Raw genomic sequence first — 17,003 nt, forward strand, 5'->3', positions numbered from 1 at the left:
ATATATATGAAGACACTGCCATTCATTTTTCAGCCTTCGAAAATATTTATAATATTCACGTCCAATTCAGATTCAGACATGCTGTAATACCCATTTATATTTGGAAGTTGTATAAATATGTTTAATTTTGATTGTTATTCTCTGACAATTTATCCTGAAATTTTGTAGATACGAAGCTTATTAGCAGCAATAATATGTGAGTTGTCTGTCTGCTTCGTTGATTTATATTATGAGCCTTGGATGAATTTTTAATTTTTTACATTTGGTCAGAGATGAGTGTAATGCAATATATATATATATATATATATATATTGCAACCAATAAAATGAAAATTTTCTTCATATTAGATGTTGTTTTGGAAATATCTTATTTGTTTTGCCTACTATCATAAACCCCCCCCAATTCATATCACATTAAAGTGGCTTTAGATATGTAAATACATAAGAATTGGGTTCGGGAACAGGTGCTCCAACAAGCCCTGGTGTTTGGGAAAAATATTACATCAGGGCTCTTAACGTAGAGCTACGTTTAAAGTTCACTGATATGCAAGTACTTGGAGGTGACAGAAAAATAAAAACAAATTGTTTTGGCACAGGGGAATATTTTTCTTGTGTTATTCAACATTATTCAGGTGTTATTATAATGTTATTCATGTGTTATTGTATTTTAGCAATATTTCCGGTGTTATAATAAAACAATAACGCATCAATATCACCACAATAACACTTGAATAACTCATAATAATACTGGAGGAATATTCTCTTGTATTATCGGGCTGGATTACAGGAAAACGTGCATGTTTCCTTGAAGCGACGTGTCCGCATATCAGTGAGTTTCGACCGTAGCTCTACGTAGGAGTCCTCATGTAATATTTTTCCTTGTGTTTGAGGGTTAATCTTTCCAATGTGTACAAATAATACTTCTTATGGGAATCTAAATAATTTATTGGGGTATTTATGTACATACCATCCAATTCTTATGTATTTACATTTCTAACACTCAAAACCTTAATATTTACATTTATATCATCCAAATCCTCCTTATCAAATAAAAAATGTCACCATTTTAATTTTTAAAAAGTGGAATGCACCTTTTCATTGTTAGGGAATATCGCATTTATGTAAAAATTAAATTTTTGGTGTTAGATATGTAAATCTTCCAAATTTATTTAAAACTCTTGGGAAAGCTGTGTAAATAAATGAAAGCAAAATTATGTATTCACATTGTTTCAATTATGTGCACAAATGGTTTCAATATTTAAAGCTCTTGTAATAAAGCTTTACAGTTCATTTGCAGATGTGTTGGTTGAAACTTATATGGCTATGACTTTAAAATATTTCAAGGGTAAGAAATTATGCATGGAAGCTGTTATAGTTTAGCTCGTGTGAAAGATTATGCTTTTGTTTTGTGAGGAGCTTCACTTTTAAGTGTGGCTATGGCCGATTAAAAACTTGTCGTTTCTGAACAGCTTGTGTTTGGCTTGTTCGTTAAGCAAGTAAGTCAAACAAAAATAATTTTTTTGATCTCGATTTATAAACGAACCGAACACGAATAAATGTTTGTTCATTCGTGTTGGGCTTAGTTAGTTCAGAAATAATTAGATAAAAATGTTTATTTATGTCCATATAATATTATTTTTTATGTTTTTAAATGATGTTAACTTTTATTATTTTTAAAATTATTTGAGTGACATAACAATAAAAAAATATAAGCTGAGTCTCATGTATGCAAATATCTCTAAAAATTAAATAATTTTTTTTTACTTCGTGAGCTTTTCGAAACCAACGAATCATGTGTCATGCTAGTTTTTAGTCCCACATCGAGAATTCTCTGGCTTGCCACTCATGTTCCGAGAAAAATTTCTTACGTTCACAATTTAAGCTTTCTCATTAAGAAAATTCCAACTAATTTAGTTAAAAAAAACAATTTTCTTAATTTTTTTGATAAAAATATTTATTTAATAATGTTTTTAATTCATGAGATAAGCCAAACAAAAATATTAAATGTACAAGTTTTTTCTACCAAAATGACTACTTTAATTTTCTTAAAAATTATGAGCCGAACATGAACCCAAAAAAATATTTTGAGTCTAACACGTACAAACTATTTTCAAGTTAGTTCGAACACGAGCACAATTCGAACAAGATTAATTTTAAATGATACTTCAGATTTTGAAACCCCTAGTAGTGTTCTTGATTTTGAAACCAATTCAAATGATCTCTAGTCAATAAAGATGACATCGCTCTTTATTACTATAGTGGCCTCATTAAATTACAGTGCTCATTGTGATGACTCATGTTTCAAACTTGCCAACTTCTTAGGCATCTAATGAAGTGTTAGTCTTATAAGATCTCATTCACTTAATGAAGTGTACCTAGCTTGCTTAGGAGATGTTGAAATTGATGATGATCTTTATTATTTACAAAGCCTTCACTACCCTGGTCTAACTTGTCGACACATGTCGCTTAGCTCCAACTCGATAACACATATGCTTAGCTAAATTTTGTCCATTATGCTTGCCAACGCTCAAGCTACTTTCAAAGGTACTCAGTTCCTCACTTACTATTGCCAACTCTCACATTTGCTCCTCTTGTTTGACTCTTGTTGACTGAACTTGATAATGTTCAATCACACCAATAATCATTATTATTTATCCACCTCAATGCATGTTAATTACATGCCACCCATTGACATAGATCAACCATATATCTAGCAATACTCTTTTTATAAATGATATATTTATGGCTATCAACCTTATGCCCACTCAATTTTCCTTCTATCATTCTTAGCTCTATATTATCCCAACATATGATTATCACTCTTTAATACTTTGAATACATCCAAGATATGCTCATTAGCCAACGTGATCTACTTAGATCCCCTTTTGTTTAGGCAATTTGTAGGCTTTTAAGTTTGCATGTTGAGATATGAAATTCTTATCATTGTGATTCTACCACCCATCCCTCTCATTTTCTTGCATCTTTTCTCTCCATAATACGGAAATATTAATGATTTGCAATTGTATAAAGTTCATAATGGAGGTTTTCTCTTATTAAAAATCAATATATAGAGCTTTTAACAAATCTATTATATTTTATTACTATGTTTAGGAAGTAATTTAGGTAGGTCGATTTTTTTTCTTGCTCCACCTCATTTATTTTTTTCACGAGTACACTTCATTGTCCATGTGTCTCTAATTAACTCATAACAAAAATATTCGTTTATAGTTGTCAATCCTTCAAAATCATAACATTCATCATCAAAATTTAAATTTTTTTGCTATAAAATATCATATTATCATGTCATAGAAGGGTTTACAGCGAACAATAATTAAAATAGGTAGCCTTTTATTTTGAATTTAACTCTATATGGCATCAAGAGAGCTGAACTTAAGCATGCCAAACTTACTAGGATTTACCTTATTTTATTTATGAATCCAATTTTTTTTTTTTTTGTCGTATTTTGCTTTAGGGTTTATACTAATTGCTTCAATAATTGAATTGATATGGCTCACAAAATGGACTTGATCAAAAAATGTTTTTTTTTTGTTTATTGTTTTCTAATCTATTAATCTTTCAAAATGTAATAAAAAGATTTCAAATTTATTTTAGAGACCCTCTTATTTTTTATTCCAACAAATTTTTATTGAAGAGAACACACTTAACAAGATAAATCTAATTGGCAAGATAAGTCATAATAATCAAGCACATTTGTTGAATTAAGACACATAATCGAGATAAATCTTTAAAATAACACACTTAACAAGACATTTTCATTTAATATTCAAGCACATTTTGTCTTGAATATTATTAACTTCGTTGAACTAAGACACATAATTTTAAGATACGTAATAACCAACTACCTCCTAGTTATTACATAGCAAGCTAATCATGATCTTCTTATATCTCCTCTCATTAATAGGATTGGATAGACCCACAAATTATGACATTTGTTTCCATTTATGCATATGCATTTAATTCATGGATAGCTTCTTGTTGAAATTCTAACTACTTTCAAAGCCACTACAAAAACTCTTTAGATACATCATATTTTGACCAACATCAGCTACTATTTGTAGTCAATTGATATCTTTTGACTAAAATCTCATTTTTAATGCAAGTATTCACCTTTATCATTTACTACATCTACCATATAATATTTATGAATTGTCATGCTATATTGGATCAATATTTTAAAACTAATATTTCTTGATGGATATTCGCTAACCAACATCCACAAATTAATTTGCTGCTCATAAGGCCTTGATTTGTCTTCCACCTATCAACCTCAGTTGATGTCGTCATCCTACAACGAAAAATTTATTGCACAATGTCTCCCAAATATTCAACTAGTGACATCCTACAAAGGATTGATGTATTAGTTAACTAGTCACTCAATCATTATCCCATAATATCAAATATTCAACTAATCACTCATAATCAATCCATCGCCCCACAACTATTAAATTGATAAAAAAAAAACTTTAATAAAGACATCTTATTTAATTACAATAACTAATGAGATCTAAATCAAAACTTTTCTTGTTGTTTTTCATAATATCTATTCCACACACATGCTTATAGAAGTTAAAGACTAATTGCCATTAAAAAATCATCACAAATTAGAGTAACATGTTAGGCATTACTTTGAACATTTAAGACTTTTTTCATATCAATATTTCTTAAAATGTAACGATTTATAAATTACATAAAAGAGCCTCTATATCAAATATGACCCTATACTTCATTTGCGTCTTAAATATCATATCAAAAATATCTTTTATATTTATTATTATTTTTTCCATCTATATGAGATGAAAAATTTAATCAATCCCCATATCAAAATTTAATAATAAGTTTTAAGCTTATTTAAGAAAATTTAAGATAATTGTAATAAATGAATAATAAATTATTATATTATATTTATTTTTAAATAAATTTAAACTCATAAAATAAATTTTAATAAAATATTAACCACACTTAATATTTTTCCCATTCTACAATTACCTTTTGATCAACTTTAATTTTTTTTTCTTTTGGGCCTCACTTCAAAAGGAAAAATGATGGCCCATGAAACAAATTAGGCATCCCTTTCTACATTCGACGAAAGAACATTCCAGAACGGTCTCGCCTGGAATCCAGAACCCTCTTGCAAAACCACAAAAGCTCGACTTTCTCCAATTCGACAATTCGATCTACTGCAGTCTGTCTGTCTTCTTTCGCTTTCCTCTCCCATGGCAGACGAAGCGAAGGCTAAAGGTAACGCGGCCTTCTCGGCTGGCCGTTTCGAAGAAGCAATTCGCTATTTCTCCGAAGCGATTGATCTTGCTCCTACCAACCATGTCCTCTATTCCAACCGCTCTGCTGCCTATGCCTCTCTGCAACGCTACGCAGAGGCACTCGCGGACGCGCGCAAGACCGTTGAGGTCAAGCCCGATTGGTCGAAAGGGTACAGCCGGCTTGGTGCCGCTCATATTGGTCTCGGAAACCATGACGAGGCTATTGCTGCTTACCAAAAGGGACTCGATCTCGATCCCAGCAACGAAGCGCTCAAGTCGGGACTCGCAGACGCGGAGGCTAAAGCGGCAGCCGCGCGGTCCCGGAAACCAGCAGTTTCTCCATTCGGGAATATATTTCAGGGCCCTGAGGTTTGGGCTAAGTTGACCGCTGATCCATCTACAAGGGCGTATCTACAGCAGCCAGATTTTGTCAAGATGCTCCAGGAGGTTCAGAAGAACCCTAATAACCTCAATTTGTATCTTCAGGACCAGAGGATGATGCAAGTGCTTGGGGTTTTGCTTAATGTGAAAATGCGGGATCCTAACCGGGATGAGATGGAAAGTGACTTTCCCGAGCCTGAGAGGAGAAAGCCGCAGGCTGAGACAAGAAGTAGGTCGCCGCCGAAAACGGAGCCGGAACCGGAACCTATGGAATTCACGGATGACGAGAAAGAAGCTAAGCAAAGAAAGGCAGAAGCTCAGAAAGAGAAGGAAGCGGGAAACGCGGCCTATAAAAAGAAGGATTTTGAGGCGGCGATCAAACATTATACTAAAGCGATGGAGCTTGATGACGAAGACATCTCTTTTCTGACTAATAGGGCTGCTGTTTATTTGGAGATGGGGAAGGTACTGTAACTCTAGTATTTTGTTTTTGCCCGTTATTTTTTATCAGCATTTAATTCATGACTATTGTTTTAATTTTAGGTTTATCATGAATGTCTCTCCACCACACTTGCTAACCTGCCAATAAAATACATACTTCCCTCCATTTCTAAATGAAACTAATGATTTTGCACAACGCATTAGAGAGAGTTTGAATCCAATTCTGACCACTTCTCCCGATATAACTTGAATACCAATTGTTTAGCTGTGTACATATATTTTTTTCATCCACGTGACCAAAACATATGATCTTATCTTATAACTATTCAACCAATAGCCATAGTATGAACATTTGATATGGGAAAGAGACATCTTGTTATCATTAACTTGAAAGCTCCACATTATAATGATTTGCTGTCTTTTTTGACGTGCACTCTGACATGATCTGCAGTTACACAGTTATTTAGTTTCCTCACAAAAACACTTGACCTAGTTTTTTAGGTTGTTAGCGTGCAAAATAAACATGTTATAAAGTTTAGAATTTGATTTATAGTTTACATACTAGAGGTTTTACGCAAGTATACATATCGTTCAAGTAATAAGGGGTTCTAATGGAGTCTCGATTATTGATCCCACAAAGAAGTGAGGTAAGAAATCACTGAGGATAAGTTATAGTCTACTACTATCAGTTTTTAGTTTAGAATGTCGATTAAGGGTGTTTTTCTAACAACTAATCCTCAATACAAACCTAAATCTAAATTTAAACATAATTAGATGAATTGGTTTGGTGAATTTTGTGTAAAAATTACATTTCTCTTGTGATTACATAGGTAATGTGTATGAATGTGATGCTTAGAATTTAATGTAGCCAGTGACAATAGGAACAAAAATCTAAGTTACCATTTTCCGAGTGTATAATGTAGCTTAGTTTACATTGGGTCAATTCTTTAAAATAACTAAATTGTCACGGTAAAACTTCTAGTTTGTCACTCTATAATTTCTTTCTTCTAATAACCCTCTAATTGACTCAATCTTAGATTTAAGGTACGAAGCCCTAGATCAAATTGGTAGGAATCTAACATGTCACCCTAGAAACACCAATCTACACTAAATCAATGAATATCCCTCTAACATTGTATTAAATATTTGGACTTTTTTCTTTACCCTTAAGTTCAATGTGATTCCTCTTAGTTGTTAAAGTCATTGCCCTCCCTGATCTTATGAGTTTACAACAATTTTTAATATACCAAATGACTAGATCGATATGTAAATGAAGTATGAAGTAAAAACCATCATATTAAAATAAGAAAAACGAATTTCATAGCATTCAACATTCTATAAGTTCTACTTAACAATCACAAGAGAAAAGTGCAGAAATTTTTACTCACAAAGCTTGTTTGAAACCACAAAAAACTTTATTGAATCGAAACAAATCCGCTAGATATAGGTTCACAACAAGCACTAAATACTGAAGAAAACAATACTTAGCTTTTCCCCTCTTAAAAAAAGATAAAAATCCCTCTAACAAAATCTCCTACTGATCAATGCAATGCTAATATCACTTCTCATAGATATCTCTCAAAATTCTCTCTCCAATCTCTTTAAAACTTTATTGAATCAAAATAAATCCACTAAATATATGTTTACAATAAGTATTAAATACTGAATAACACAATACTTAGTTTTCCCTCTAAAAAAAAGATAAAAATCCCTCTAACAAAGTCTCCTACTAATCAATGCAATGCTAATACCACTTCTCATAGTTATCTCTCAAAATTCCCTCTACAATCTCTTTAAAAAATAGAAAAAACTTACATTTCCAAGTCCTATCAATGACTTCTCAGCCTTCTTGGAGAATTTCAGGACTTAGAAATGCCGAAAAGTCTCTTCTCCAGTTATTCTTTTGTGAATATATCTCCAAATTCGTGCACAATCATTGAAGAAATCGCCATTGGATAGTGTGGGCGCCTAGGCATCGTATTTTCTGTTTTCTGGGTGAAAATTGGCGCCTAGGCGTGGCGCATAGGCCCCAGCATGTTGGCAACATCCCTGATTTGCTTCCGTTTTCCTCTGTTTCTACACGTTTCATCTTCAATTTGCTCCAAATGTTATACCTAAAAGATAAACATGAAAATAAATGAAAATTAAACATGAAAATAACATTTCTTTAAAATATAATTTCATTCAAAAATATATGATAAATTTTAAAAAAATTAAGCATAAAAATCATATCACGCTCTTAAAATTTTTGAAGAAAGGTGTCAGTTTGATAAATGAGGGGCCGAACAAATCTCTCAGATTTTTTTTTTCCTTTTTTATGATGCTATAATTTGATTCTGATTCGAATAAAATGTCTATTGTTATTAGCAACACAGAAATATTTTGTTTGGATGCGGTTCTTTGGACTTACTCAAAAACCTAATTATTCTTTTGGCTAACTAAGGAGTCAATTCATTGTGCAGTTTTCAAGCTCTTACAGGCTGTTGAAAATCTAAGACACGCCTTTACATCCAGAGAAAGATATTTTTTAAGGGAAAAAAAAATAAAAAAATTTGCTCAAGCAACTCATAATGACTTTTCATGCTGATACTTGGTGAAGACAAGGCAACACAAGCCTTTCGGCTGAAGACTTTCCCATCAAATGATTACTTGATTGCAAGAGAAGAAGAAATTAGGCAATATTTTTGTGTAGTGGCAAATGAATACATCACAAATTCACTTCGGGACTCATATTGTCATCAACGTTCATCCTTCTATAGCTAAGTGTCACTAGTCATTGGTTAAAGACCTTCATTTCATATTTTTGTTATTGCTTAGAACTCTCTAATGATTATGATTGATCTGTTGCAAGAAGCATTAGAAAATGCAATTTGGAGAACATTATTCTTAACGAATTTTCTTTAACAACCACTTATACAAAGAGAATAAGTAGAATGGGCAATCATCTCGATCAAAACTTGTTGAACAATTTAATAGTTGAATAGATTCTCACCTTAAATAGTGTTACTAAAAAAATGTACCAATCATTTTATTTTGGTTAGCTTCCTAGGGAAAAAAAAATCTTTTTTCGTCATTGAGCCTTCCAATTTCACCAATGATGATGGTGATTTAAAATAAGGCCTACCTTATGTGGTCTTACCTAATTAGAAGGGCCCTTGAGAAGAGATGGGTAAACCATTTTTACTATGGTGATAATGATCACAATATTTAAGATTTGTATGAAGGCTCTTATTATAAAATTAATTATTGAAGGGCACTTTAGATGAGTGATAGAACAACTGATACTTGCTAAACAATCATATTCAATGTACGGTTAAGGGGGGTAAGTATGATCAGCTGGATTGAAGCAATTAATCAGTAAGCTTGTTTTGAAGCAGCTTGATAATGGATTTTATGTGCTAAATCAATCAATTACTTACTCCCAAATTGTTATTTTTTTAGTTTAAATAAATCTTATCGACTTTCATAGAATCTGGATGTTTATACATTCGAACCATTGGAGAGGCCTAATCATCGACCTAAAACATCTACCCTTATTGAGAAATTAATTATTGAAGGGCACTTTAGATGAGTGACAGAACAACTGAAACTTGTCAAACAATCATATTCATGTATGGTTAAGTGGGGTAAGTATGATCAGTTGGATTGAAGCAATTAATCAGTAAGCTTGTTTTGAAGCAGCTTGATAATGGATTTTATGTGGTAAATCAATCCATTACTTCCTCCTAAATTGTTATTTTTTTAGTTTAAACAAAACTTGTCAACTTTCATAGAATTTGAATGTTTAGACATTCTAACCATTGGAGAGGCCTAATCATTGGAGAGTCTTTCTAGGTCTACCTCTGCCTTTCTTTCTGCCTTTCTTAATTTCTTAACATAAGACGAATCTAAAACATTTACTCTCCTAATCGGATCATCAAATTGTCGACGTTTAATGTGACCAAACCATCTAAGATGACTTTCTCTGATTTTGTCCATCACTGGAGCTACACCAACCCTATCACAGATATAATCATTTTGCATTTTGTCTCTAAGTATAAAGCCACTCATCCACCTAATCATTCTCATCTCGGAAACACTTAACTTAGTATTATTCTTTTCTTCTAAAGGCCAACATTCAGCGCCATAGTGCACCGTAAGTTTCACCACTCTCTTATAAAATTTTCCTTTTAGTTTAAGCAGTACTTTCATATCACACAAAAGTCTTGAAGCATTCCTCCACTTCAACCAACAACCAACCAACTTCCAACTTGAATTCTACCATTAACATCCCTATCTATATCACCATCACTTTGAACAACAGACCTGAGATATCTAAATCGCTCACACCTTTTAATAATTCGATCACTCAAAGTTACACTTTTGTCACTAGAACTACTACTACTAAAATTACATTCCATGCTTAAATTTTAGTTCTACTCAAATGAAGGCCTTGAGACTCCAATGTAGACCTCCATAATTCAAGTTTTCCTGGTTTTTTTTCTCTCGTCTTATCCACGAGAAGGATATAACAAAAATATGGGCTGATCATACTTACCCCACTTAACCGTACATTTACAGGAGTGTAGACAATCTTTTTTCAACACCTTTCAAGAATGGGCAAGAATATGATGAATATAGGTCCAGTAAGACTATCTTTTTTCTCTCGTCATCAAGCAAAAAACATACACCGAGGTACATCTTCCTGTAAATGTCTAGTAAGACCATCCATAACTAAAGAATAAAGATATGGGCTTAAAGCCAACCCATGATGTAATCTAACAGAAATAGGAAAATATATGGTCAATCATCGTTCAGTTCGAACACAAGTAACAACTCTAGCATACATATCTTTAATTATTTGAATATGAGTCATATCAACACCTTTCTTCTCAAGAACTCTCCAAAGGATACCTATTGGAACCTTATTGTAAGCTTTTTTCTAAATCACTAAAAATCAGATGTAGATCAATCAGAAATCACTAAAAATCAGATGTAGATCCTCCTTATTATCTCTGAACTTCTCCATCAAACCTCTCAATAAATGTATAGCTTCCATGGTAGACCTGCCCTGCATAACTCTAGCATAAATCCAAAATTAACCTATGTTCCAAGTTGTGGTTACTTTAATAGATAACATATTTTGACATTAGGAGGAAGTTTGAAGATATGCATCCATGATGTCTCTATCAAGGGAAAAGGGCCTATATTCATCATATTGACTTCTATGTTGTCATTACAATGTTTTTAGGTTCAAAAGGAGCCTTTCTTGGCAAAATTATATCTCTAAAAGAAATTAAAGTCAATCTTGATAAAGCCTAGGTGGTTTTGGAGATGAATTCTCCTTTTTCAACCAACAAAAGTTTTAAAGTTGAACGAAAAACTGGTTGTCTTTATTTGATTTAATTTTATCATGAAAAAAATTGCTCCATCTCACTGAACTTTATTTTCGAACATTGAGATTGAACATGTTAGAAACTTGTTACAACCTTGTTTGAATCCTGTTTATATCTCAATCAAACATGTTTGGAGCTATTTTGAACTTTATTTTAACCTCAATTGAATATGATTAAACCTTGATCAAACCTATCATGCTAGTTATAATTGTTAGTTGTGATTGCGCTCTGTTGTGATTGCATTCTGAAAAATTCAATCGAATTGTTTGTATACATGGCTTAAGTTTGGTTTGGAACTTTGTTTGAATATTGATCGAATGAAATTCGAGCTTGCTTTATAGGCTTTTAGAATAGGCAAGTTTTAATAAACTAAAAATTTTCAGAGTTTCATATAAATAATAAACCATCACAAGATTTATAGCATGAGAGAACCAATCATTTATGCTTTTTGTTTTCATTATATAGGCAACAACTCTAGTTGGATTTAAAAAAGTGATAGCCATTAAATTTTTTCAAAAGTCTTGATGGATGGTAACTTCAATATTATAGATTCACGACCTGTAATCCTATCAATAAACAACTTAATAGCGGCATGCTTATTGTAGATGCAACTTACACTTCATAAACAGGTTTAGGCATTACAAAATGAAATCCATTTGGCCTTTGCGATATTAACATCAAGTCATGTATCGGAAAGTGATGGTGCACAACATAGAATCTCTTAATTAAAACTTCAATTTTATGAAGGTTTTTGAAAGATACATAGGGTATTCATACATGTCATTCCAAAGCAATATTAGCCAATGATGTAACAAAAGGGTGAGGCAACAAGACTAGTTTTCAATATTATAATTAAAGCTTTATATGGAGCAATATGCTATCTACTGTTTCTTACCCTCATTAAATTGACTATAGGTTGGAAGGTTTACAAGGGATTGTTTCATATTCTTCTAGATTTGAATGATTTTATTTTTTCAATGTTGCCTCCACTAGCTTAGATATCATTGTAGATTTAACTTCTCTATCATAGATCTAATATGAGCATCTTAAATGTATTTGTAGAAAAAAATAGTAGGGAGCTAGTTGTACTACATGAATATGCGATGCAGGAGCTAATTGAAGTGCTGACTGAGCATCAACTTGTGAAGTCTCAATAATATGGACCATGCTAGCAGTTGCTTTTGTTGTTAGTTAAGAAGCCACTTGGGCCATCGAAGTGGCCATGGTGGCTGTCAATTGCTTAATCTGTTCTTGAGCTAAAGAACATGTTCATATTTCTTTTTGTCATTGTGTTCTTGGATCTAACATTTCATCATCAACAGATCATTCTTACAATTAACTAGATTTTCTGGATACAGTGCGGGATAATGATGATCATACTCTAGCATAACATATTCAAAATCTATGTCATTTGATATCTTGTCTTTTGAATTAGTAAAGACAATCATTGCTTTAGTTTGTGACAACCTTTCGAGACTATATATAATGACATTAGATTTCTTAAGGAATCCTATTGAATTGTTTTCTTGTCCAGTTTAATTTTTTCATGGATGGGAGTAAAAATAGGAGATGGAATAGACTCTCTGTATTATTTATTTTATTTATTATTTTATTTTTATAGGATAGACTCTCTAGGTTGTCACTTCCCTTATAAAGAGGTTTATTTGGCAAGGTTGTAAAAACTGGACCGGACATCAATCCGAAAGAAGAAAATGTTTAAGATTTATTAGTTTGATTGGGGTTGAACTGAATGATTTAATAACTATATAAATAATTATATATGACCTAAGTAATATAATAATAATATAATAAGACAAGTATAAAAAAATAAAGTAATATACAATCACAAATTTTCAAGTTAAAACAAATACGTAGTAATGCAAATCGTTGAGTACATCTATAACAGAGCCAGATCTCTTCCCTAAGAGCAGCCAACCTTATTCTCAAAAACTTTTTAATATTCCCACAAAAAAAAGCTTGCTTTACTCTGTAAGCACATGTCCTCATAACCCTCTGCTCTCTCTCTCCTCCAGTGCCCCTTCCCTCTCTCTCTCTCTCTCTCTCTATATATATATATATATATAAGAACCAACGATAAAAAAATATAAAGTAATATTGCGGTTTTCAAAAGAGGTAACCAGTTTACCGGTTTCCTAGTTGAACCAGCGGTTAGGCCGGTTTTCTTCCGTTCAATGACAGAAACGGTCTATTATGTGATTCGGGTAAGACCAACCACCAATTTGCCGTCGAACTGATCAAACCGGCCTGTCCAGTTCGGGTTTTTAAACCTTGGTATTTGGTTTGTAGTGCCAAATTTATTTTCTCTAGCATTTGTTGAATCAACTGGAGATTCATATTTCAACTATGATTATTGAACCATCGCCATCCATGTGTTCTATGATCAAGCTACTCAGCTTCCTTGGCCCTAATTGCTGAATAATAACTTGAAATGAATTTGAATTGATTTTGTTGCTGCTCGGTTTTCTCAAGAATCAATTTATTAGGTTGAGGAATATTGCTCTACTAAACTTACTGAATTTCGTTACAATTCCACTCATGCACTGTAACGATCTTAGCATTACTACGAGCATTCATCGAACATTATTTGGTGAATGTTTCAACCCAACATGTTTTGAACATCAAGTGCTGCAAGGGATTATTATACATCAACATTATACCACTAAATGCGTACAATGTCTTTGTTTGAATTATATATAGTGAAATTGAGGGGAAAAAAGGGGACTTCTAGATTATTTTACCTTGTATATTTCTTGGTCACAAGATTGAAGTATTTAAATTCCTGTATACGTGTGTTTGTTGGATTCTATGGATTCATGTCATTGTTCTCTTGCACTAGAAGTAAACCAACTTGTTTGACTCATTGTTCTTCTTCTTTGAACTCTGAATAGATGGAAATTCCTAGAATTAACAAGGGGTTTCTAAGTTATGTTTCATCCAGTTTTTTTTTTTTTTTTTTATTTTGTTTTAATGTTAGAATCATTATTTTATCTACGTTTTGTGTTCGAGTAACAAGTATCTGTTGAACAATGTGTTTGGCAAATTGTTTAAATATGTTGACATCTTGATGCTGTTCGATATGGGCGAAATTCTATTTTGTGAGCAAATCATGGCTGATATATTATTCTAATATTTAATTATCTAAAGATATTAATAAACCAAATTTTATATTACGTGATAGCATAATATTACCTAGTAGATGCAAACAAATGAATGAATCATAAAAAAGTATCTCTTTTAAGAGATTTGAAAAAGTTACTATTCTTTAAATTTGTCTCAAAATCATTTGAAAAGCTAGTTCGCCATTTATTGTAGATATGTGGAAAAGAACAACATATGCATGTTCATTACTCTACTTGATAATTATGCAAAATTTTGTGCTTATGTGTTAATGAGCTTCTCTGGTTACAATTTTTTATGTGTACATGCATTCCATATTGGCTACAACTAAGAGTTGACATATTCGAACAAATTTCGTGGCAGATTTAAGAACAAGTTTCCACTTTGTGATATGGATATTTATATTCCCATGTAAATGTTGGATTATGAGCCTTACCTTTCAGGTTTATGTGAAAAAAGCATTATTTTTTGTTAGTTGATTTTTCCTCTTTTCTGTATTTATTTATAATGCTAATTTTCGTTTTCAGTGTGAAGATTGTATAGCTGACTGTGACAAAGCTGTCGAGAGGGGCCGTGAACTTCATTCTGACTTCAAAATGATTGCAAGGGCCTTGACTAGGAAGGGATCCGCACTTGTTAAAATGGCCAAGTATTCCAAGGATTATGAACCTGCTATTGAAACCTTCCAGAAAGCCTTGACTGAGCATCGCAACCCTGATACATTGAAGAAGTTAAATGACGCAGAAAGGGCTAAGAAAGAAGCTGAACAACAAGAATATTATGATCCAAAACTAGCGGATGTGGAGCGAGAAAAAGGTATGTTCTGTTATACGTGTTGATAAATGCTTTCACATTTTAATACATCAACTTTACATAATTGTTTTTCTTTTTAGTGGTTGCGCTATGATGATTGCCTTATTTTTAAAATTTATAAATTGTTGGAATCTTGATTTTAGGTTCTGCATATTTAATTTGCATTTTAAATTCCATTGTAAAATTTTCCTAGAAAAGTTTTTTGGGTTGCTTGTCGTGTTAAGTGGTGAGAGTGCTATCTTTCTTGTTGTATAATTATCACAAGTTTCTGGTCCTGTGAAAATAGCCATGTTGCAAAGCTTAAAGGCTTGTCATTCTACAATAGGATCTATTTGAGCTTCTTTAGAACCATGAAGGATTCGATCTCCAAGCTTTGTCTTTGATTGTTTATTGGATCTTATGTTCAGTTTTCTTATGACTGCGCACTTTTGCACAATTGTTTTTATGCTTCTTTCTTCAGTGTTTGTATTTCAATATTATTGCTGTATATTATTATTTTTGTACTTGTAATCAATTATGTGGTGCCTTATTTGGACTCATTTGCGTTGCAATATTTTTCCACATTACTTTTCTTTTTTGTTAATTGTGGTTGCCAAAAAAAAAAAAAATCATGCATGCATTCTTGTAATAAATTTCAGTGTTTGCCTTCTTTATATCATTTGGCACAACTTCAATTTTTTAAAATTTTACGTTCATAAGCTTACAGAAACTTTTTCATGGGCCTTTGTTATTATTTTAGTCCATAGAGCAACTTTTTTTGAAGAAAATTATGTGAAAAGCAAAGAAAATGTTGCCTTTACATCAATTAGAATCAAAGTAAAAAATCTTGAAAGTGTTAACTGAAATCTATGGCTATTTCCCCTATTCCTTATCGGCCCTCGAATTAGGGATGCAAACAAAACTAGCAGAGTAAGAAGGCTTTTTGAGCTTGAATTTTTTAACCAAAACCAAAATCTTCTCAGCGCGAGTTTGAACTTACTTACCAAAAGGAAATGCAATCTCAGCTTGAGCTTTTCTAGCTTTTGTGATAGTGTTCAAGCTAAATTCATTTAAATTCATGTTTGTTTGTTCTTTTTCTAACTTGTTCGATTAGTTAAACAAACGAATATCAATGAACATTATCAAATCGAGCACGAGTAGTTTTTGGAAATGCTCGGCTAATTTGCATCCCTCCCCTCAATATTCATTCTATCCTTAAAGCCTCTCCCTTTCGAGCCCCTGCATCCACCGTTTCATTCTATAGTTCTCCCACCTCACCCAGTTTTTCTTAAATCTCATCAAAATTTGACCAGCTCATCTCTCAATAACCAATTAACTGAGAAACATCTCTCTAACAATCAACTAAAATAAATAAATAAATAAATCATTTAACTGTTTTACTGCTTGGACTTGAGAGCTATTAGTTTATATTTTCTATAAGATGAGCCGAGAGCTCACCTGGACCATATGTTTTTGTGCTCATAAAATTAAAACTTCCATCAAGACCGATGTAACTGACATTGTGGTTTGTACGCTCACAGTACTGCATGTTTTTGCAAATCTCCCAGTGTGTCTCTTTATCAATTTTCACTCTTTCG

At 32.3% G+C, this 17,003-nt stretch overlaps 1 protein-coding gene across 1 annotated transcript in view; it reads left to right on the top strand.

Moving 5' to 3' along the window:
• Positions 1-5,104: 5,104 nt before the first annotated feature.
• LOC110023129 (hsp70-Hsp90 organizing protein 3-like) overlaps positions 5,105-17,003 on the top strand; it is a 28,722-nt gene continuing 16,823 nt past the window's right edge. Inside the window, exons 1-2 of the mRNA XM_020722381.1 lie at positions 5,105-6,124; positions 15,141-15,429. Of these exons, the coding sequence (XP_020578040.1) occupies positions 5,234-6,124; positions 15,141-15,429 (1,180 nt within the window). The 5' untranslated portion in view covers positions 5,105-5,233. The remainder of the gene's footprint in view (positions 6,125-15,140; positions 15,430-17,003) is intronic.

The sequence above is a fragment of the Phalaenopsis equestris genome, unplaced genomic scaffold (genome assembly GCF_001263595.1).
Source record: "Phalaenopsis equestris unplaced genomic scaffold, ASM126359v1 Scaffold000002, whole genome shotgun sequence".
NCBI lineage: Eukaryota > Viridiplantae > Streptophyta > Magnoliopsida > Asparagales > Orchidaceae > Phalaenopsis > Phalaenopsis equestris.